This window comes from Sinocyclocheilus grahami, unplaced genomic scaffold (genome assembly GCF_001515645.1).
Source record: "Sinocyclocheilus grahami isolate Dianchi unplaced genomic scaffold, SAMN03320097.WGS_v1.1 scaffold270.1, whole genome shotgun sequence".
Taxonomy (NCBI): Eukaryota; Metazoa; Chordata; class Actinopteri; order Cypriniformes; family Cyprinidae; genus Sinocyclocheilus; species Sinocyclocheilus grahami.
In genome coordinates this window covers 1,659,768-1,683,121 of record NW_015505449.1, presented here as the reverse complement: position 1 = coordinate 1,683,121, position 23,354 = coordinate 1,659,768, and the positions used below count along the sequence as shown (strand labels likewise).

The window sequence follows — 23,354 nt, the reverse complement described above, 5'->3', positions numbered from 1 at the left end:
TATTTATATCATATTTTACCTCTAATACACCACTATGTCCAACTGTCTTTGGGTGCGTGCACGACATCCGGTGCGTGAGGTGTGTACACGCTCTGGTGTAGTTTTGAGTCAATTCGATTTTTTATTGTTTTGACCTCCACTATAAAAATTGTACCCAGATTTTTATCATAATAGAGTAGCTAAGTGTTACCACTAAGTATAGTGAGTAGTTAGCAGTTGCTGTTACCAAAAGCGACTTGCAGAAAACTATATAAATAACAGACCAAACTCACCGTTGAATTAATCAGAATGAGCATAACCGCAAACAGCACCAGCTTTTTGAACTCCCCATAGTTCTTCTCAGACAGAACCTCATAGAATTGACTCGGAATAAGACCCACTTGATAAATCACAAGCTGAACTGAAACAGAAGAAAAATATGAAACCAACACAGATAGAAGACAAAACAAGCTGTTATAGCTCAGTCCAGATGTTCAAAGTTTAAAGGGGTCATATGATGCTGCTAAAAAGAACATTATTTTGTGTATTTGGTGTAATGAAATGTGTTTATGCGGTTTAAGGTTCAAAAAACACATTATTTTCCACATACTGTACATTATTGTTTCTCCTCTATGCCCCGCCTTTCTGAAACGTGTCGATTTTTACAAAGCTCATCGGTCTGAAAAAGCGAGGTGTGCTGTGATTGGCCAGCTATCCAGTGCGTTGTGATTGGCCGAATTCTTCAAGCGTGTGACGGAAATGTTACGTCCCTTGCCATATTGTGATGCCTGCGGCCACCACATGTGACGACCCCGGGCTGGACTCCGCTTCGTCCACAGTGAAAGCCGATCCGGCGATCGACAGCGCGAAGTTGATGTATTTCCTCAGCGACCAGCACGGATCAGCTCTAGGCATGACGAAGCAGATATCGTCTTCTTTTAGAAGGCCAAACAAAGTAGTTTCGCTTTCACAACGAAGCACACAGCGCCTTCACGACATGGCGGCGGCGGCAACAATACTACAGCGAGAATAAAAGTTACGCCTTCTTTTTTTACGTGAAGATGTGGGAAGAGTTGCATAACGCCGCCCAAATAGTGATGTAGATATGTGGGGGCGTGTTAGAACGAGCCGTTTTAGGGGGGCTGACTCTTAACTTTTATAAAGAATATCTCTTTGGATTTGAGACTTTAGTCTTTGCAACTTTACAGATCTTCTTTATGCACCAAGAGCTTGTAACACTCCAAAGAAAAAGGAAAAATTGAAATCGCATCATATGACCCCTTTAATAACTGAAAGCGCGACTCCAAGAAGCGTCAGGAACATTCGGACACTCTGGTTGTTCCAGGATTGGAAAGGGATCTTCAGAATTCGGCAGAATCTTTGGAGAAACCTCCAGTCTAGCACTAAGAGATATAATAACTATGTCATATAAAGTCTAAGACAATATATGACAGCGTCAACATTATGTAGTTAAATCTTACAAACACTGGCCATATACAAAGAGACCTGACGTTTAGTTGTACAGTAATTTATTAGGGATCAAACCACTCGCGATCCATGATGATGATTTTTTTGTGCCACATTAATGGACAAATGAATAAATGAGCATCGCATCATATGACCCCTTTAATAACTGAAAGCGCGACTCCAAGAAGCGTCAGGAACATTCGGACACTCTGGTTGTTCCAGGATTGGAAAGGGATCTTCAGAATTCGGCAGAATCTTTGGAGAAACCTCCAGTCTAGCTTTGGTCTTGAGGAAAAAACACATCCACACAATCTTAGAGACAACAATTAGTGACAGTAGTTCAATAGTTCAGTTAAAATATAGGGTTCAAACTGTCATCAAGACAGTAAACAGCTGAATTTTTGTTTTCTATTAAATTGATTTCTATATTTTTGTCAGTTCAGGACTTAGGCTCCCTTTTCACACTGCTGTTCTTCATGGGTGGCATGGTGAAAGCGTATCAAGAGACCTTCTGACTGGCAAATCTAACTTTGCTTATATCAAGCTTTTAGAGGAGTTTGGGTTCAAAGTCTAAGACAATATATGACAGCGTCAACATTATGTAGTTAAATCTTACAAACACTGGCCATATACAAAGAGACCTGACGTTTAGTTGTACAGTAATTTATTAGGGATCAAACCACTCGCGATCCATGATGATGATTTTTTTGTGCCACATTAATGGACAAATGAATAAATGAGGCGTTACTTTATTTCTACATGAATTTCCTATCACATGCAGGGTCACATGTACACAGAAATGTCTTCGTCTCAGTTTGGACGCGCATGCGCAGTCTGATGCTCCGCTGCCACCTGCTGTACAGGACAGTTTATGACAGGACTGCCTGAATTTATCCACTGAAGAAAATATTACTGTACTCATAAATCCCATTGGCAACAAACAAGGCTATATAAGTTAAAATATGAATGTTAACAGAACTAAACATTTTTATAGCATGTGTTAATTCTGATTTATCTTAATTTATACATGCATTATAGCTCATCTTTATAATGCAGTAATCTATATAACTTTTTAATGTCAGAATGAATCTGTATATGTAGAAATAAGGTGAAAGATTAGCAAATCCTTTAAAAAATGTTGTTCATTGTTCATATTACTGTAGTTAGTGTTCACTTTGTTAGCATAAACAACATTATTATTGCTGCAAAGTACAATATTTATTTATAAAGTATATTTATATATATATATATATATATATATATATATATTTTTTTTTACCACACATTGGTAAAAGGTAGCATACAAAAAAAATCAAACCATTGATTTTTAACTAACAGATATTGTAATTAATGATTGCATTATAATTTACAAAAAGTATGTTTGTCCTGGAGTTTTATTCATTCATTTATTCTTTCACTCATTTAATTTAGTTGATTTGCTGACATTATATTGTGTATTTTTTATTATTATTATTAAAATTTTTTTTTTAAATTGAATTGGATGTAAAATACAGGCATTTTCACTAGTGATCTCAGACTCAGACTTAAATAGTTACCAAACCTGATTTAATGATTGCATTATAATTTACAAAAAGTATGTTTGTCCTGGAGTTTTATTCATTCATTTATTCTTCCACTCATTTAATTTAGTTGATTTGCTGACATTATATTGTGTATTTTTTATTATTATTATTAAATTATTTTTTTTTTCAATTGAATTGGATGTAAAATACAGGCATTTTCACTAGTGATCTCAGACTCAGACTTAAATAGTTACCAAACCTGATTTCTGGCTACTGTATATATTAAATTTTTTTTTTTTAATTTGATTTACAGATGGCAAGTATTTCAGTCCTTGAAATGTGCCCTGCGGTTTGAAACTGATCTTCAGACCTTACCTTTAGTCTGCCAAAGTCATGTACATTCTCTTCTGACTTTCAGAGAAAATATACAGCATGCATGCTTGAGTAACACTCAATATGTTTTATGTGTACTTGGGCCTTAAAATGACTTTTATCAGACATGTTTGATGTTGTATTTAACAAAATATTTTCCAATATGTAAATGAAACACATTATTGCACACTGTAGAGAACAGATTAATGGGTCAGTTGTTGTAATACTGCAAACACACATAAACAATTTTAGATAGATAGCAGTGTTGTGTTGATGTGGGGGAGCTCAGACAGATTATTGATCCAGAAATTCAGTTTTATTTTCTTTAGACTAAATGTAAAGAACATAACAGGATTTGAGAATAAATCCTATGAGCACAAAAATGTTCCACTGCAAGCGATTATTTACAACAATGAAAAACATTCCCTTTTCTCATCAAAAGGGCCAACAAACACCAGTGCAACAAATTCAGATTTCATATCACGTCTCAGAGAAACCAGTCAGGCCAAAAATGTATGTAATTTTGGCTCAATTTAAAATTCTTGATTCTTATAATGGGAAATTTTATGAAATAAAGCAGCCTGATGCTAAAAATAGGCACTGTGAGATATGAACAGATATTAACATAAACAAATATGTACCCACAGTAAAACACAACAAGCTTTCCACTTCACGCCATGCATATATACCACATGGCTAAATAAATACTATACTGATTGTTCAAACAATAAATCATAACTTGTGTTTTACTGAAATGTGTTTTTTTTATATAATTGACATTTTTCCCCTCTCATCTGTACAAATAACAATATGCCACTCAAGTATGGCGACAATATCTAACAAGCAGACATGGAGTGATATATATTAAATAGCTGATATCTACTCTACAGTGTACACAGAATCATGAGTTTTGCTTGAAAAACATGAATATTCCTTTGTCAACCCACTTCAACATTGTCTTTGATCGGCGGTTTCCACAAAATACAAAGTACGTATGGAAGCGATATCGATTTGGTTTGGAAAAAAATTATGCGTGCTATGTCAAAGCATTTATGATTAAAAAAAATGATTGAATGTGAGCAGCTGAATGTCAACACACGTGAGCATCAAATACATAAAGTCGATGATTATATCAGTTTAAAACTGTTAGGTATGAAAGAAACAAAGTGCTCTTGTCAGACCAGTAAAAAAATAATAATCTGTACACCTCATCACCTCCTGTTCAAAAGCTGGGGGCGTTCCATAGGGAGAGTCTCCTCATTTATTTGATTCGTTTCGCGAATGACTTTCCATCCCGACAGGTTTTTCGTCTCCTCAGCCGAATTATTCTGCATTCTATATAGTTATTTGTTAAATGGTAAACAGGCTGGCAGTATGACTGTGGCACAGGCCGGTCCGGCTAAAGGTTCAGCCACTTCTCCTTCCATTTCTGTCCATGTGCCTTTCTCTGGGCTGTAACAAATGGTGGATGACTTGTACGCCCCCTGCAAGAGACATTTGACAAGTTATTCACACAATATTTCATTCAATGCTTCAAAATGCTTTTTCATGCATATCCTGAAAGATTTTAGTTGATGGTGAAGTGTGTCATTTCTGCATTACTATCATTATCAGAATTACAATCATAGTGGTTGTTTCCGAACAGGTTTCCTGAAGCCATCTGCCATTGGTCAGTCAAACAGATAGTCCCAACCCCAACATCCCACCATTGGTCGAGCCCATTTTGCAATTTTGAGTGGTTGAAAAGTTTAATCAAACAGAGCAATGTTTTGATAACACCTTTTTTGGGAAAATCAACCTACAAATGACATACAGTTAACTCTGCATATTAAACTGAGATACTTTGACGACAAAAATGACACACTTCTTAAAAATCTTTAAATTACTTTTGATAATATATAAGGGCATTTTATATATTTTTTATTTCATTTTTACACATTCATATTGTTTTGGCTGGGAATGGTAAATACACACACAATTCGAAAAGATGTTTTAGCCAAATAAATAAATGATAAATAAATAATAATAAAATGGATTAATTTCATTTTGATTTTTAGTTATTCATTATTTTAATACATGTTTTTTCTATAAAACAAAAACAGTACATATACACAATTGTTTATATTAAATATTTAAAAATGGATCAAATTAAATATGTCTATCTATCTATTGCATTTAAGTGTAATATGTGTTTACCATGCTCCAACTGTAGCCTCCCACTAAGTAAATACTGTCATCAAGAACAGCACATCCAGGCCCGCTGCGTCCCTCTAAGATGGGCGTTTGCAGGATGCTCCACTGATCTGCTTTAGGGTCGTAGCATTCAACCAGCATCACATCCAGATGAGAGAATCCTACACACAGAGAAAGAGATCAGGGAAACCCCAAGCGTATATGCCAAGCTCTTATTCTGCAGAGGAGTAAAAGTGTTACTTTAGTAAGCTTGGAATCAAATCACTAAAAGAAACTGTATTGATTACTGTTTCATACACAGTATGTGCCTCCACCGCTGCTGAGATTTGGGTTACGGCTATAGAAATTACCCTTTAAGTGGTTTCCCCCAATAGCGTAGAGGCGGTCGTTCATGCCTGCGAGAGCATGTATGGCGCGCTTAGTGTTCATGTCCTGTTTCCGAGCCCACACGTCCATCACAGGGTCGTAGCAGTACAGCCAAGACACGTATTCACCATTGTGAACGCCACCTGAAGCATAACATACACAATACCAGTTTCAACATAAGGACACAAATTTACAAAAAGAGATTAACAAAAAATCAAGTCAATATGGAATTAAAACTTGACGGTTTTTACTTGTTATGTGCTGAAAAATCAAATTTGTTGCTCCCGGTCAAAAATAACCAGTCTTTTAAAATTTGCTTGTAAATCTTGCATATGTCATATCTTACCAAATCATATTACCATATTTGCATATTTGCATATTACCAAATCTTAGATTCAATGTTTTTGTCAACTTGCGTTTTTTAAATTAGAAATGATTGATTGTAGACCTCATTGATCTGAGTTTATGCACCTCAGTTTTGTGAGTGAAAAAAGCATTATTTGGATAATTTTGGCAGTATTCATTCAAAAGCTGAGGTGCATTATCTCAGATCAATGAGGCCCGCGATCAATCAGTTTCAAAAAGAGATAGAAAATCTGTGCTAACTGAAAGAAAACAAGTTGATAAAAAGATTGAATCCAACATTTGGCAATAATATAGCATGGTATGCCAGTCATTTTTGAACCAACCCAAGTATAACAACGTGGGAAACCAAACAAAGTTAGTAGGTTTTGGTCCAATAACATGTGATAACATTAACTAGCAAAAGAAAATCCCCTCCGGGTCAAAAAGACCGGAGAACAACATGAGGGTTAATACACAAATTCTGGTCTGATTTGTTTTCTATCCAAAGTGACTCACATTGCATTGAAGATATAAACGTATTTATCAGTTCATGCATTCCCTGGGAATCAATCCCATGACCTTGGTGTTGCAAGCACAATGCTCTATTGTTTAGGCTACAGAAATGATTCATCAGTGCATGTTGTTCCAAAGAATAATGTTAGTCTTTTCTGCCATTTTATGTTGAATTTCAAATGAAAGTAGCTGTTTTAGTGTTCAAAATACCTCTAACAAATAAAATTGAACTGTGCTGGTAATAGTAAGTGGATATTTTAGTTCAAACATGGCAACTGTTAGTACCGTCTCAGACACTTTGATTAATTCACTGTTTGGATGAGGTGTATCGTCAAACCTGAGATGTATATTTTCCCATTGTGCACGGCGCCTGCGTGCGCAGCCAGCGGCTGTGGAAGAGACGAAACGTAATTCCATTCGTTTGTCTCAAGGTTAAAGGCTTCAACGCTAGACAGATAACCTGTCTCGTTCCTTCCCCCAACAACATACAAGTGCTTATCCAGGCAGCAAGCGAAGAAACTCGCTCTCCTGAAACAAAGACAAGATGAAAAGATCGTCTCTTAAAATCAGTCAACGTAGAGACTGTTTACAGCAAATATCCCCGTCGCAGCCAAGAGCGGAAAATTCATCACAAAGGCTTAAGAAATAATCATAGCCATTTTATGAAGAGCTCTCATTATTTTATGAATAATAAGTCATTTTTAGAAGGCATCATACCTCTCCTGCATGGGCGGTAGTTGTATCCAGCTATTGAATCTCGGATCATACCGACTTACAAAGTTAGTGCTGTGTTTGCCTGTGAAGATGATACACATATTAGTTTTATTCACACAGTAACATTATAAATATTGTTTAAAAATATACTATAAAACATTTCAGGCACATGCACTGAATTATAAGGAAATCAGTGTGTGTGACAGCATTAAGTTGTTGTATTCAGCTGTACATAGAAGTCACACTTATTCATGTTTTACCATTAGGGTTCCACTGGTCTTCTCCACCCAATAAAAGCAGGAAGTTCTCCACCTCAACTACACAGTGATGGGCGCTGTTATATGGCATTACTACAACACAGAGACAAAACTGATGAGTCTAGTGCTTCAGAATTGACCATTTCGAGATTAGCAGCATCCAAAAACCAACATTTACAGTAAATATGGTGTAAATGGTGCTCATTTACTGTTTGCCCATCATTTGATACTGTATTAAATATGTAAAGAGTAATAACCAATGCTGCAATCCAAATATAATTTTAATAATATATCATTTTGTCACATATTATTCTGTTTTGTTCATTTTTACACACATTTTAGAGTTGACTGCATTTAGTTTAACCATTCAATGCTGTTATCCAAATTATTTTAAGAAAAAAATATGATTTTATCAACAACCGCAAACCAACATTTGGTCCCAAACTAACTAGAGAGTCTAATTAGGCTAAATTTGCAAAGCTATAACCCATTCTGGCATAACATTTTTCTTTTTCTTTTTTAAATAAAATTATAAAATATAAACACAAATATATATGTTTTATACACATTTATTACATTTATCACATTAATTCCATTTATATATTATATTAATGTGATCGGTTTACATTTGATGTGTATTTAATATTAATTCTTAGAACTCATGCAAGTTGCAAAAATTGCAATATCATAAAAAATAAACAAAACAAAAACACTGCATACAATATACTTCATCCTCCAGACGTTGACAGTCAACACTTTCTGCAAAAAAAAAAAAAGGAAGCCTTATTTAACAGCATTTTTCACAATATTCAGAATAAAATGCCGTCACAACCAATCATAACCAATTTCCTCATATTAACAGTTCCGGGTTGTGGTAGATCTGTGATAAACAGGCTGCTTTCCAGCAGTAGTCTTTCCTGTCTCCATCTCCTCTAATTCCCCAGCGCCCACAAAAGTGACCCCAGTTGAAATAGAGAGAAATGGTCGTGAGGTGACAGTCATAATGAACATGATCATGTTCACTCCATAAATCTTCGTCCGGTGCCCGTGCAGCGTAAATCAGTCGTACGCTAAGAGCCACCTGTCTGCCACGATCATTCATTTCCACTGTCACATCTCCGCTGCCTGATGGATCACAGTTGCTGTAAAATTAGACAGCATTGAATCACGCTTTTTTTTCTCCGATTGGCCTCTTCTACCGCAATCTAACTGGAGTCTGATGCACCGAGGCCTTTCCATAGAGAACGGATCCGGACTGAATCCATCCCACGAGGGGAACCTCCCGACTTTCTCACTGCACACAAAACCAGACTGACTGACACAGATCTTACTGTCAGTGAGAGAATGAGTTGGCGTCTCAGGTGTCTGGAGGCATGCAAGGCTTTTGTGGCCTGCTGACATTTACTGCTGCAGACGTGACACATGTGCCAACAGACTTGTGATTTGTTGCGAGATGGCTCAAATGATCATGAGGTCACAGTCTAGGCTTTGTTATTGATCTTACAGCCTGATCTACACAGTTGGAGATGCATCATATTGCTAAACTGACTGATAAGATATATGATATTGACTTTTAAAGGCACAAATCTCCTGAAATTCAGCTCACTAGGACTTTTAACACAGAAAAAAAAATCCCAAATTTTTTTTTTTTGGTTAAAGAAAATTAGCAACATTTTACAATAAGATTTAATTTGTTAACATGAGGTAACTACATTAATTAATGTGAACTAACAATTAAAAATACTTCTAAAGCATTTATGAATTCATGTTTATTTCAACATTTACTCTTACATGATTAGAATCAAAAATTGTATGTTAGTATTTAATGGACCTGAGATAACATGAACCAACAATGAAGAGTTGTAATTTGATTAACTATCAAGGATAACATCAACTTGCACATTGTTAGTTAATGCTTTAACTAATGTTAACTAAGGGGACCTTATCGTAAAGTTACCAGACAATTAAGCCTATTTTAGGACCATTAAGACTATTTTACATTGATTGAAAATAAATAATTAAATAAATAAAAATCAAACAGCAATATGCAAAAAAAAAATAATTTAGAATTTTGTATGTGAATTCATAGCAGGGATATTTTAGTTAACCAAACTAAAACCATTTTAAGAATGGTTAGTTACTTTGTTACAAAATAAACGTTAACTGAAATAAAATAAAATCTATATTTTAAAAAATACAGTTATTTCAGCTAAAAATAATCTATTCTTTTGATTTGATGGAAAAGTGCTTCATTGTCATGAAAATAATAATAAATCTTAAAAGACTTTATGCACCTCAAAAGAATTCTTAATTTGTTTTCTTCGTGTAAATATGTTTAAAATGAAACATGCACATCTAAAAAAGAAAAATGGCATAAGGGGGCACAATGTAAGATATGGAATAATCAACACATTTAAACTTGTCACAACTGTTTTTTATCTTCTCGTTTTGACCATAGCAGACTGTGTGCAATAGGTGGCAGTCTCACCACAGAGCAGAAAGCCATAGAAGCAGAGAGGTGCAGCCAGTCGTGAGAACCATCCTAAATAGTGCTGATGAAGGTTTTAATCAGTCGCCGTTCCCCCCCCCCCCTTTTGGGTTTCGGCTCATTGCAAAGTTATGATTGAATGTTAATAACCTGCACACCCCAAACGACATCAAGGGGCTGCTGGTGTGTTCACAGGATGATTTTGCAGTTTGGTCGCTCCGCCTGGCCATGGGCCATTTAAGACTCGGCGTCTGAGGCAGAAATAAAGGACATTACACTATGACCTTATGAGTGTAAGTTATATAGATCCAGATGTAATTCATTAATGAATGTTATGCGTGCTGCCAAACGCTTATAAGCAGGTTTCGGAGCGTAAGGTGTTTTTGTAGGCCTCACACCTCAGCGATGCAGTGATTGGATGACTGAACGCAATTTTAGCCATAAAACAAAATGAATGCACGTCCGTTTATGTCCTTGTTTTGCCTCGGTAAGGAACAGACACTATAGAATCATTTTAATTAAATCATAATACATTGTGTCTTGGCTAGTTGCTACACTACTTTTTTTTAATGATGTTTTTCAAAGAAGTCTCTTATGCTCACCAAGGCTACATTTATTTGATCAAAAATACAGTAAAAACATTAATTGTGAAATATGATTACAATTTAAAATAGCTGTTCTATTTGAATATGTTAAAATATAATTTATTCCTGTGATGAAAAAAGCTGAATTTTCAGCATCGTTGCTCCAGTCTTCACGATCCTTCAGAAATCATTCTAATATGCTGATTTGCTGCTCAAGAAACATTTCTTATTATTATCGGTGTTGAAAATAGCTTAAAATAGAAATCTTTTGTAGCATTATAAATATCTTTATTGTCACTTTTTAGCAATGTAATGGTAGTGCATCACGGTTCCCACAAAAATAAGAAGCAGGACAACTGTTTTCAACATTGATATCAGCTTATTAGAATGCTTTTTGAAGAATTAACTTATTTTGAGTTATTGCATGCTATATTGAGCTATATATATTTAATTTAGGATTATACTCCATTTATGTGGTTTAAAAAGTGCTATGACACTGGACTTTCAAAAAGTTTCCCCTTGCCAAGATTCTCTTGCTATACCACAAGCCACCTGGAGCTTGTCATATACACATAACAGTGCAACTGACACATTTACAGACAGCAAGTGATTGATTCTGTACTAATTGAGAAAGATTATTCATACAATAGCACGCCGTTTAAACCATCAACATCTAGCTCTGAGGCTAACAGTTAGCCGCCACAAGCAAGAGGCTTTACTTTAGACTCTGATATATTACTGTATATAAACTGACTATTTGTTTCGAGAAAAACATGCATAGGAAAGAAAAATCACCAAGGAGATCTCTTTATTGCCTCGATTGTTTCTTGTAGCAGTGAAATTACAAGTAGAGCAAATGAGATCTGTCTCCAGCTTCTCAGATGTTTCACCTGAGAACTCTCCTCTATAGTTTCACAAGAGACCTTAACAATGTCTCCAACTGCGCTCAGATTTGCTAAGACATCAAAGTCTGCAATCAGTACGAACTCAAGACATTGCGTTTGAGCAGAATGAATATCTTAAAGGCATTGTTCACCTAAAAATGAAAATTCTGTCATTATTTACTGTCCCTCATGTCTTTTCAAACCTGTATGAATTTCTGGAACACAAAAGAAGATATTTTTAAGAACTTTGGGAACCAAACAATACTGGACTTTCATTGTATAGACAAAAAAAACAACAAAAATATATCTTTTTTTATGCACAGAAGAAAGACATACTGTACAGTTTTGAACTGACATGAATAAATTATGATAGAATTTTCATTTTTGGGTGGAGTATCACTTTAATTGTTTCTTTTAGACAGGAATTAAACTAAAATAAGTGCAACTGGACACAAAAGACAGAAATCCCACTTGTGTCTCCTCTGTCTATCAACATGTCAACCATTGGCTCTTTTGTGTCTTTTTTCATTTTTTCTGTGGTTTTAGGAGAAGCATTTGAGAAAAAGTTGTGTCTCAAATGAAACACACTAATTAGGATCTCCATTCCAAGTCTCCTGAGCTATGAAAGAACAATGCCTGAGCATTAAAATGACATATTCCATTCCAAGATTACACTACTAGATTGTATAATTTCGAACTTTGAAGCAAAAACAGAATGGTTTGACTTCAGTTTTGTGAAACTATGCATAAAAATATCTGCATGAAACAGAAACAGCAGACGAGCTGAATGAGACACAGATTCACTCTCTGCCAGCAGGTGGCGCTTAAAGCGTTTCCTTGGTTACCGCTGTGAACAAAGCAGCGCTGCACTTATGAACACTACTTTAATATACATTATACAGAGGCAAGATGAAAATAAAAAATACCACGTAAACTTTTCTAAAGACGGTAAGTTCCCCTCAGACATACGTTCATATAAACTCCTACCCCTAATTGAATCGCGATTTGTTTAGCATCTCAACCGATTTAAATCGTCGCGTATTTGAATCGATTTTCAACCGGCTCGCGGTTAATCGTTACATCCCTACTACTAAGACATCATTTTTTATTATTATTATGTCAGTACTCAAGGTTCCAACACATTTGATCTCCATTGTTGTCTTTTAAATCCTTCTAAGAATTATGATTCGAATTCGTCAAGCCAAAACACACGACAAACTACTGGCAGCTCGCAATCGGCTCGCATTCCTTCCCTGCTGCTCGCGAAGACAAATGCACTTACGAGAATGTTTGCCCTAATAAAGCAGTTCAATAAGAATACGTGTCATCTTCTGATGATGAATCTTCCTGAGATCATTAGATTAAAATGAATCTTGCCGGCACGCTTATGCAAAAAGACAGAGGCATAAAAATAAAAAAACACACACAAGCGAATCCAGGCGTTACAGCTCCACAATGGTGTGAAGGCAGTCACGCTCTGATTAAAAAGTTACATTAAAAGTGATAGTGATACATCATTACCTCCTGCATCTCAGGAAGCTCTCGCTCTATTCTGCTCTGCGATGGAGCACAACCCAACACGGGCAGGGTTCTTCCTGTGGAAGAGAAAATACCATGCTAGCAAGGCACTCACTTGTAAGGATCTTCCATGTCTTCTTTTCGTCATCGTAGTACTGAACCAGATTACTGGGGAGGCGGTCGGGACCCGGGGGCAGGCCTCCAACCAACAGGAGCATCCGTTTGTTTGAACGAATCCTGGGTTACAGAGGGACGGGGAAACAGATTCATTAACAATTCTGTCATTAGCCGTTATTAGTGCAGAGCAAATACATATTGAATGAGATGCCACAACAAGGTAAAAGCGTGTACAAACACAAAGAGGGAGACAGCAAGCCGAGCAGAGAACATGGGAGAATATTAATGCTGAACGGCTCTATCATCACTCTCAAATGAATGGAAAAAAGAGAAATGACTTCATTTTTAAGTTATAGAATCAATTAGCCCCAATGCAATGATGTTTCTCTAGGATTTGTGTGTGCGATGCACAAGTGCAGGATGTATTTTTTAGGTCTAGTTACTAGTGATAACTCTTTGCTGGAAGTCTCATTTTAAATTGTGAAATGAACACAAGCACAAATATATTAAGCAACATATAATGTATTGTTTCCATTTGGCCACATTTCATGTTTGTTTATAGCTATTTGCTTTAAATATTATCTGTAAAGGCCACAAACTCTTATACCTGGAATAGTGACAAAATCAGACGTGTGGTTGTGATTCAAGCCAGGTTAAGGTCTTGACAGCCTCATTTCTTCCTTTATGTGTTCTTATCCTATTGGCTAAAGTTGTGCATGTGACTGCTGTCAACAATGAAATGCTTTTGAATACCTTGGCTGAATATGCATCCATCCATCCATTCAGTCAATCAATAATTTAATTAAACAAATCAACTAATATCAAATCAATAGTAAAAAAAAATGTAGTTGCAATTATGATCAGTTTAGAGACCTTGGGGTTAGCCTGTGCAACTGAAATCTTTGATTGAATAAGTGCTTTAAAATCTGGGTGTTCAATATTTACAACCCCTTCAGCTCTGCAAGACTGAGCATGGGAAATAAATGGATAACTCCAGCCTTGTACAATGAAACTACACAGTCTTCAACTGTCATTCCCTGATTCCATCTTATTCAAGTTCATGGATGATGCTCAGCAAATGATATTAATAGGTGACATAACATAACAGGTGAAGAGAGCTGATAAACAATGATGTGACAAGTGATTGCCAAATAATAACAATCAAACAATTTATCAGTCTAATTCTATTAGCAAATGCATAAACATATCAAGCCCTTTTGACGTTCATAACATCTTAATTCCTGAGTCCAAAATTCCAAAAAGAGACTATTAATATGAGAATATCTCATTGCAAACAATCTCTCTCTCTCATATTCTCCAACAACTGATTCCCGTTTATTCCACGGTCACCTATTCCTGCTAATTATCCCATCTACAGACTGCAATATTGTCTGCAGTATGCAAGCTTGCAACAGTGCTGAAATTAATCAACCTTGAAACAGCACTATGAGGAATAGAATGAGGATCTCACAGATAAGGCAAAGCGTGGAAACTGTGTGAACAAATATGGATCAGATATTGCAACAAAAGATTGCTAATCTAATTCACTTAACAAGTTAACTACACAGCACGAAAGAATGTATGAGCTCTTTACCAACAAGATTGACCTGTTTACTGACACCTGTCAAGCCTGCCATGATCAGGTGCACAGAGTATTGTGTAGTGCTTTCTATTTACACACTCATGTCTCACAGAAACAACCTAAAGGATGAAAACAAACTCAACTTTTCTTCTGTTTGAAATTTCCTCTAACTCAAATTGGTTCTACCCAAAACCTAACAAGTACTTAACATTATTTGTCTTCCTTTCATATCTAACATTTCCATGCACACAACCCCTTGGTTACATTTATATGTTAAAAAATTGATTTTTAAAATAAAAACACTACTCTTCACCCAAAAGTCACAAAAATATACAGAAATATGTTAAGACGATGAAGAAGATCCTACCTGCTGGCTGTGGTCTGTCTGCAGTGCTGTCTGAAGGGCATCAGGTGGTAGTTCATGGCATCCAGGAGCAATTTCTGGCACACCGGGTCGCTCCTCATAAAGTCCACCGACTGCACCCTCTCCACCAGCTCTGGGGCAGGGATGAGGGCGAAACGCAGGCGCTTCATCAGGTCGGGAGCGTAGTGCATCCTAGTCTCCCTGTCTTGTTCCAACCACAGCACGGACATCTGAAAGAGCGCCAGCTCCGACTCCACGGGCGGAGGCAGGGCGTCCAGCATGGCGCACATCTCCTCAAAGTTCAAGAGGAGCACGTCCTCCACCAGGTACTTGTTGGCGAGCTTCTTGGTCTCATCCAGCCCGTGCAGAGCTGCGATCTTGCAGATCTGCTTGTAGTTTTGCACCGAGATCTGGTCGTTGAGGAACTGCACGCTGAGTTTGGTGATCTGGGGGATGTTGAGGATCTTGCTGACGGAGAGCACCTCCTCCACCGTGTCCAGGGAGAGGGTCACGTTGGCCGTGTAGAGGTACTCCAGCACCAGCCGTAGACCGATGGAGGAGCAGCCCTGCAGCACCAGGTTGTTGATGGTGGATCGCGGGCTGGGCAGGAGCTTGTCGTCGGGGGAGGAGGATGGGGTGCCGCTGCTGCCTTGGTCCTTCACCGCCAGCCCGTCTTCTCTGCTCAGCATGTGCGTGGAGAACAGGGACCTGAAGTACTGCGAGCAGGACGCCAGCACGGCTTTGTGGCAGTGGAACTGCTGTCCCTGCGCCGTGAGAGTCACATCGCAGAAGAGCTGCTTCCTCCACAGCAGGTTTAGACCGTGCAGCAGAGTGTCGCTGTGAGTCGGGTCAAACGTGGAGGTTCGGTCACCCGATCTGGACATGACTTCGGGGCTGCGCACACCTCCTGCGAGTAAACAATGCCATTGGTGCACTACACTGCATGGAACTGCATCAGCCGGTTTTATAAAAGTATATGCATTCTGAAGGTATCTCATTCATGCATGCATGCAAGTTGGATTCGTGCATATATATCTACGGTGTATATATCGTGCATGCATGCAAATACATTAAGTTTGCAGCATGCAAGCATATTGCATTTACCAACCACACGCATCCTTGCATACCCATCTATATATCTCATGCATGCGTTCGTGAGCACGTCAAATCCAATGGTCGCTGCGGGCTGAAACAAACTACGCTGGGTTGCTGGAAAGCAAAGCCCACGATCTAGCCTACAAACCGCCCGCTATCTGTTATCCGGCCACGCAAACACACACACACACACCCCTACAAGATATAAATGCGTGCACACATTCCCCCCGATATGCGATACAAAAGCAATTAGTTTGTCTCCCGCAACATCAGCATCATCACCACCATAGATGTGCGGTTGCGCATCGCTTTGGTCGGCAACAACACAATGCAATCGCTCCGTTCAACAACACGCGCGGCATTTCTCGCCCAATCTGAGGCAGAACAGCAGACGAAACGGCAACTTTCAGCCCTTGGCACATTTACGCACAGTGCGCACCCGTGCCGAATGCTAGTAGTAGGTATCCGAAACTTACCTGACTTAAAGAAAAGTAAAGCTGCGGCTCCTTCAGTGCACTTTCTTTGTTCAGTCCTGTTGGAAAAGTCTATGATCGATGGATCAGAATCCTAACCATTGATCCCCGCTCATTCAAGCTCATTGATCATTTATGTTTCCTCTGAATTAACAAGAAGAAGTAGTGTGTGTGTGAGTGTGAGAGGAGCTGTGTGCTTTCTGCAAGAGAAGAAGAAGAAGAAGAAATATACGTGTGACAAATTATGCTACCAAGAAACAACACATCATTATCCTTGGGCCTGGGGCTCAGTGAGTCGTAACGAGAGTAATAGGAAATCCACGGTCGGGGAGAGAAACGGACGCGCATGGCCGGTGGAGAGAGACCGCGCAGGGGTATGGATGCTGGAGAGACTCGCAAAATTATGGCTCAAGGCTATTGTAAAAACTGTCGAGCGTAAATGACTGCGATTTCAAACATCTATGGAAAAAGAGGAGAGGAGAAAAGGCGAGTCTTTCCTCTCTTTCTCTGCGTTATGGAGAGAACCGTCAAGTTTTAGTGCGCATTGCTAATTAGTCAATTTCTCTGTTCCTTCACAGCCCGACGCCTCTGCTGCTGAGCTGAAACTGCTAATTTCTGGGACCAGCCTTTTTTTTGGGCTCTGAACGGGGGATGGATGAATGGCTTGTCTCGCACAAATGACAAAAAGCCCCCCTCTGCCTTAATCTCCATCGCCAAAATAACCCCATCTTTTTCTCCTTTTGCTTAGTCCTTCAAAAGAATGAACAAGGGACTTTGGGCAAACTTGTCTTGTAGTCTTGAGTGAGCATGACTACATCAAATGCAATCAAATGCATGACATCAAATGCAAATGAATGCATGTCTTAAAATGTGGATGATGGTATTGATGAATTATTTTATATATATATTGTTTAATGAGCCAAATAAACTTCTTCAGTTCTGCATTGATTTAAACAAACAATAGTACTTGACAAGTACAGTATGAATTTTTTTAATAAGTCTGAATTTTCTAATGCATTTCTTACGCTGGTAAGGAAAGAACCTCAAATAAACATGCAGCTCTCAATGCATATTCATAGGAAACTACTGAAAATGCTTCCATTGTAGCCTATTCATTGAAACACTTGGTCACTGAGCATTAAAATGCATCTTTTTACACTAAAACAATTACCGTTGAATACATTATTTTATTCAGCTTACACCATCTTCTAATGTTCATCCAAGTGTCTTGGTCAAACAACTGGCAACTGTGTGAAACAGAGAAGCAGGTAGCAGGTAACTAAATCTTCATATTGTAACATAAAATAGTTGTTTGACATGCAAGACGGATTTATAATGGTACATAGCCATCTGGAAAACAGCATCAAGCTTGCAAAGCCATTAAAAGAAAAGGTTCGAGATAAAGCATATGGATCAAGTCAAGGATTAAACTTTTTTGTTTCTGGCTAGATATAGCACTTCCTGTGCTCCTAATGAAAGTTTTACTGCTGATGCATTACTCATACGTCCTCATGCGTTCTCTGATAGTTCTCCTCATACACCGTGCTATTCAGTGTAGAGAACATCTTAGTTAATAGAATAATCTGCAGATAAAGGAAGCTGTATAAGAGAAATACATAAAAAAAACTTCATGGAGAAATACATAAAAAAGTAGACTGCTGACAGGTGCTATCTGTTCTCCACTAACCATACTGTATAAACAAAAATGCATCAGATTAAAGTATTTTGGACAATTTTATATCCATTTTGAAGCTGCAACAAAATTGCATGCATTTTATTTGTATTATTAAGCAGACATTCAGACCTAAACACTGTGCAGTTGTTCACTTTTAAATTGAGTGTGGTCTTGTGATCACATGTTCTTGATCTATAAATCTGTACATTGCCTCTTGTTGCACAGCACTGGTAACGTCTTATTGCATCAGCTGCCAGTTGGCCCAGATATACACTATATTCAGCTTTGCATTACATCCAATCCTGTAGTGTAGAAACCATCCCTCAATATTTTATACAGCTCAACTGTCATCATGTGACAGCTTGTGGTATTATGACATGAAATAAAACCATTGCATTACTCTTAAAAAGCACAAAATATGATGAAACAGTACCATTTGATGCAAGGTGTGAGACTTTATAATCAGCGATCGCACATTAGTCCATTCCAGAACATATTATGAGCTGAAAGACAACAAGATAATAAAATATAGAATATATAGAATGTATCAAGTCATGCAGCATGGCGATGTATATGCCCAATTAGTCAAACATATGTACTGTTTGTTAGTAGGTACTAGGTAAGATTAACGCTTCTAAATCTTCATATTATAACATTGTAGCTTGACATGCAAGACAGATTTATAATGGTACACAGCCATCTGGAAAACAGCATCAAGCTTACAAATCCATTAAAAGAAAAGGTTTGAGATAAAGCATATGGATCAAGTGAAGGATTCAACTTTTTTTGTTTTGTTTTCTGTGCTTTTGACACCATAAATGGCTACATATAGCACTGTGCTCTAATGAAAGTTTTACTGCTGATATGTACTCATGCATTCTCTGCTAGATCTCCTCACACTATTTGATGCAGTGCAAGAATGAATTAAATGAAGGTGTTGCTTGGTTGCATACTGCCCATCTCTATGACATTCTGGTCCCAGGCCCCTCCTACAACACAAATAAGTGGGATTTGTCACCAGGTTTACCGGAAATTGTAAGTCTGAAAAACAGTTTGTAAATATATACTGACTTGCAGCATTCAAACAATCAATCTGCATATTGGAAGTGTATTTGGTGGAAAGTAGGAAAGTAAAAATGTATAGCAAACGTTACATGACAGCTTGAACAGAGATCTGCCCTTCGGTTTCACCCGAATGCAATTTTACGAATACCATTTTAGTAACGGATTATTTGAAGTGGGATTACAATGACAGTTTTCTTCACTCCTCCTCAGTGAAGAGTCTGCACTCGTGACTGGAAGAGACCAAGGGGCTCAATTGATATGACATCAGCTAATTCTCTGTTGACTTGTTATACAGGCTGAGATGGCTGTCTTTGAGTCTTTAAGCTCTGGACTGCTACAGGGCTCTCCGGGGGCCCGCGGACTTTAGACGGAGGGGCACTCCGCTTGTGCCACGTTATGGAGGGGTGTTGAGCGAACCTCGTCACGTTAGAAGTGGAATCTGTGGACTAATTAAACCCTCCGAGACCGCAAAATGGAGACCAGATTTACAACTCTCTCCACAACTGTTAAACCAACTCCTATTTATCGCTCAAATTACAGACACTGCACCCATGAGTGGACCGCAGGCCAGACGTCAGTGGAACTGGATTCTATGTCACATTCAAGATGGAGGTGCATGTATGTGTGATGCTCAAGGCGTAGGCCAACTAGTCTGACTAGTTGTTCAGCAGAGATGGTTGACAGCCGTTTAATTTAAGGGTAAAATATGTTTTCTAAATTGTATTAGAAAGCCTTCGAAATTCAAATTCAATTCCTGAATTTAAATTCAGGCAAAAAAACAGAATGCAGACTTGCAATTTGAATATAAGGAAGTAGAATTAAACCAATTTGAAATTCGACAGATAGATAGATAGATAGATAGATAGATAGATAGATAGATAAAACTAGAATGATAGAACAATAGATAGAACTTTAGAATGATGGAACGAATGAACAATAGATAGATAGATAGATAGATAGATAAATAGATAGATAGATAAAACTAGAATGATAAATGGATAAATAGATAAAACTTTAGAATGATAAAATGATAGGTAGAACTTTAGAATGATGGAACTAACGAACCATAGATAGATAGATAGATAGATAGATAGATAGATAGATAGATAGATAGATAGATAGATAGATAGATAGATTGATAGTGATGGAACGAACGATAGATAGATAGATAAAACTAGAATGATAGAACGATAGATAGAACTTTAGAATGATGGAACGAACGAATAATAGATAGATAGATAGATAGATAGATAGATAGATAGATCTAGGAGAGGAGGTCATTCTGACTTTGCTATGACAATCTGGTGCTTCTTACTGTTTTACTGTTTTGTTATTAGTTTAAGTATTTGCTATTGACTTTTCAAATGTGGAGTTTTGCGCATCGTGTGTGTGTGTGTGTGTGTGTGTGCGCGCGCATGTGTGTGTGTGAGAGAGAGAGAGAGAGAGAGTAACATCACAGTGGAGTCAGCGGTCTTAACCGTGGCTTGTGTACTGCAAACACATACCAGCTTCATCACTGTGTCTGTCACGCGACTCTGTTCCCCTTTCGGGCTCTGTCTTTACATTTATTTTGAAAGCTGAAGCTCGCGATTATGGTAAGGGGCGTTACATTTCCGACGAGTGCTTGCGGTGTTCGGCCAATCACAATGCACTGGGTCAGCTGGCCAATCAGAGCAGGCTGCGCTTGTCGGAAGGAGGGACTTTGTAGAAAACTAAGCGTTTGAGAGAGGCGGGGCATAGAGGACCTACAATAATGTACAGTATTTGAAAAATAATGTGTTTTTTTAACATTATAGCATGTCGACATATTCTGTTACACCAAATACACAAAATAATGATCTTTAAAAAAGCATCATATAACCCCTTTAATGTATCTGCCAGACAGTCTTACCCAAAGCAAAATACAGATAAACGTAATCAGTGTGCTTCCTGGGAATTGAACCCATGACCTTTGTGTTGCTAGTTGAGCCATAGGAACATGATTTGGTCAAAATTACTTTGGAAAAAAAACTCCTAAAATACAAAAAAATCATAACAGCATCAAGGCATGACTACAAATGCTCTATTAATGCATAAACAACGGTATATTTTCTATGTGCCATCAGTGAATTCATGTCCTTGCTGCAAACATACATTGTTAACACAAAGAGAAAGCTAATCTACAACAACCTATCTAAAGAAACGAGGCTGAATGGGACCAAGCGAAGGCAAAGTTTGAGCTTGAAACTCTTCCAGGCATATTTCCTCTGCCTGGCTGCAGAGGAGAGAGTATGCTAAGATAGAAAGTATTATTTTCCTAAATGGAAGGTGTCAGATGGTCACGCTGAGGTGATCGGCTGTTCGAGATCACTGCTTCCCATCTGCAATTTGTGACGTGTGAAAGATTCAGCCCAAATGTGCTCACAAACTGGAAATCCACAGCACTTTTTCTTATCGGTGCCAAGCAAGATAACCAGCTGCTTTACAGATCAGGGAACATATCATATTAATATCACGGAGTGTTGTGATATCATCTTGTTTGTAAAAATATTTTTTGTTAACTAAGTGTGGTGGGACAGCAATCTCTGAAAGAGGCTTTTTTATTTATTTATTTTTTATTAAATCTAATTTTCACACACAGTATGTGAAAAGCTCTGCATATTAGGCCACTGGCTGGAACAGGAATTATTTTGTTTAAATAAATGGAATGCTGCAAATTTATTTACTACAGCTTTTGCATTTCGTTATCAGTACTAGATGATAAAATGGTAAGCTAATGTGGAATTACATGTGATATTACATGTCTTCATTGTTGAAATGCCCTTCTAAATATATTGTAACTGCAAAGCATAGGTCAAAGTAACCCCATTCATGGCTTTAATGGTAACAAACACTGAAGACATGATGAAACCATACATTAGATGACACCTACACCACTCATGACGGTAATAAATTAAAGCTAATCTTGTTAGCGTAGTACTGGGAGCAGTGCTTATGAGGTTTTGCATCACTGCAATGAACAAATTAACTATGTTCTTGTATTTAATGTTTTTTTTTCTTCTGTATGGTGAGATGCTTAGCTTTTTGAAATGTTATCATGAGAGTGGCTAAGCTGTTTTGCATCATATTTTAAAACAATTTTAAATTATCAGTAAATGTCCCATTTTACCTGCATGCAGACTTCACATACTTTACATAAAAAAAATATTTAGGGTTATTTTATTTTATTCAAATCATTAAGAGAAATAGAAATAGTGATCATTGCCTTAACAAAAACCACTAAATAATTACAACACTTAATTATTCTCGATGGATTGTTTCCCACAAAAATATTGTATTTAATGTTTATTTATTGGATATTTAATGTTTAAAACAATATAAATAAAATACATAAAAATATAATTATATATAATAGATTTAACAATACAGAGTTTTAATAAAAAAGGACTACAGAACTACAGCATTACAGAAAACAAATCCCCAAAATAATAATGTTTAATATATATATATATATATAAGTATGAAAAGAATCAGACAGTACATGATTAGAAGAATATGTGAACATGATTTTTAGTTGCCTTTGAAACACAAGCAGAACTCATTTCTGAATAACTGGTTAATTGGTCAAAAATCTCAACATGAAAATTGGTTTTGATCAATTTCACCAAGTGTTTTAGATTGTAATTCAGCACATCTACATATAATTTGAGCAGCAAATCAGCATATGATAATGATTTCTGAAGGATCATGTGACACTGAAGACTGGAGTAATGATGCTGAAAATTCAGCTTTGATCACAAG

The 23,354-nt window shown here is 37.3% G+C and overlaps 1 protein-coding gene and 1 pseudogene across 3 annotated transcripts; both read right to left on the bottom strand.

Moving 5' to 3' along the window:
- Positions 1–1,933, bottom strand: part of LOC107599732 (ATP-binding cassette sub-family D member 4-like) — an 8,458-nt pseudogene extending 6,525 nt beyond the window's left edge.
- A 2,189-nt stretch (positions 1,934–4,122) lies between these two features.
- Positions 4,123–16,982, bottom strand: LOC107599684 (kelch-like protein 14). 3 transcript variants are annotated; one of them, XM_016291361.1, is made up of 9 exons: positions 16,838–16,982; positions 15,270–16,173; positions 13,319–13,440; positions 7,733–7,822; positions 7,476–7,554; positions 7,096–7,286; positions 5,885–6,043; positions 5,538–5,695; positions 4,123–4,825 (listed from the first exon to the last, which is right to left on the bottom strand). In XM_016291361.1, the coding sequence occupies exons 2-9, from the start codon at positions 16,148–16,150 to the stop codon at positions 4,685–4,687; spliced, it is 1,821 nt and encodes a 606-aa protein (XP_016146847.1). In that variant the 5' UTR covers positions 16,151–16,173; positions 16,838–16,982; the 3' UTR covers positions 4,123–4,684. The 3 variants fall into 3 exon arrangements, with proteins under 3 accessions (XP_016146847.1, XP_016146846.1, XP_016146845.1); XM_016291360.1 differs by lacking the exon at positions 16,838–16,982 and adding an exon at positions 16,394–16,786; XM_016291359.1 differs by lacking the exon at positions 16,838–16,982 and having other exon boundaries at positions 15,270–16,786.
- Positions 16,983–23,354: the final 6,372 nt, after the last annotated feature.

What these genes read in the sequence shown, in the direction of transcription:
- LOC107599684 (XM_016291359.1), bottom strand. Translation starts at nt 16,264, where the DNA reads ATGAGATACCTTCAGAATGCATATACTTTTATAAAACCGGCTGATGCA. An exon ending in AGACCAGTGGAACCCTAATG is followed by an intron (nt 7,555 to 7,732) that starts GTAAAACATGAA and finishes TCATCTTCACAG; the next exon opens with GCAAACACAGCACTAACTTT. An exon ending in TGGGGGAAACCACTTAAAGG is followed by an intron (nt 5,696 to 5,884) that starts GTAATTTCTATA and finishes CTCTGTGTGTAG; the next exon opens with GATTCTCTCATCTGGATGTG.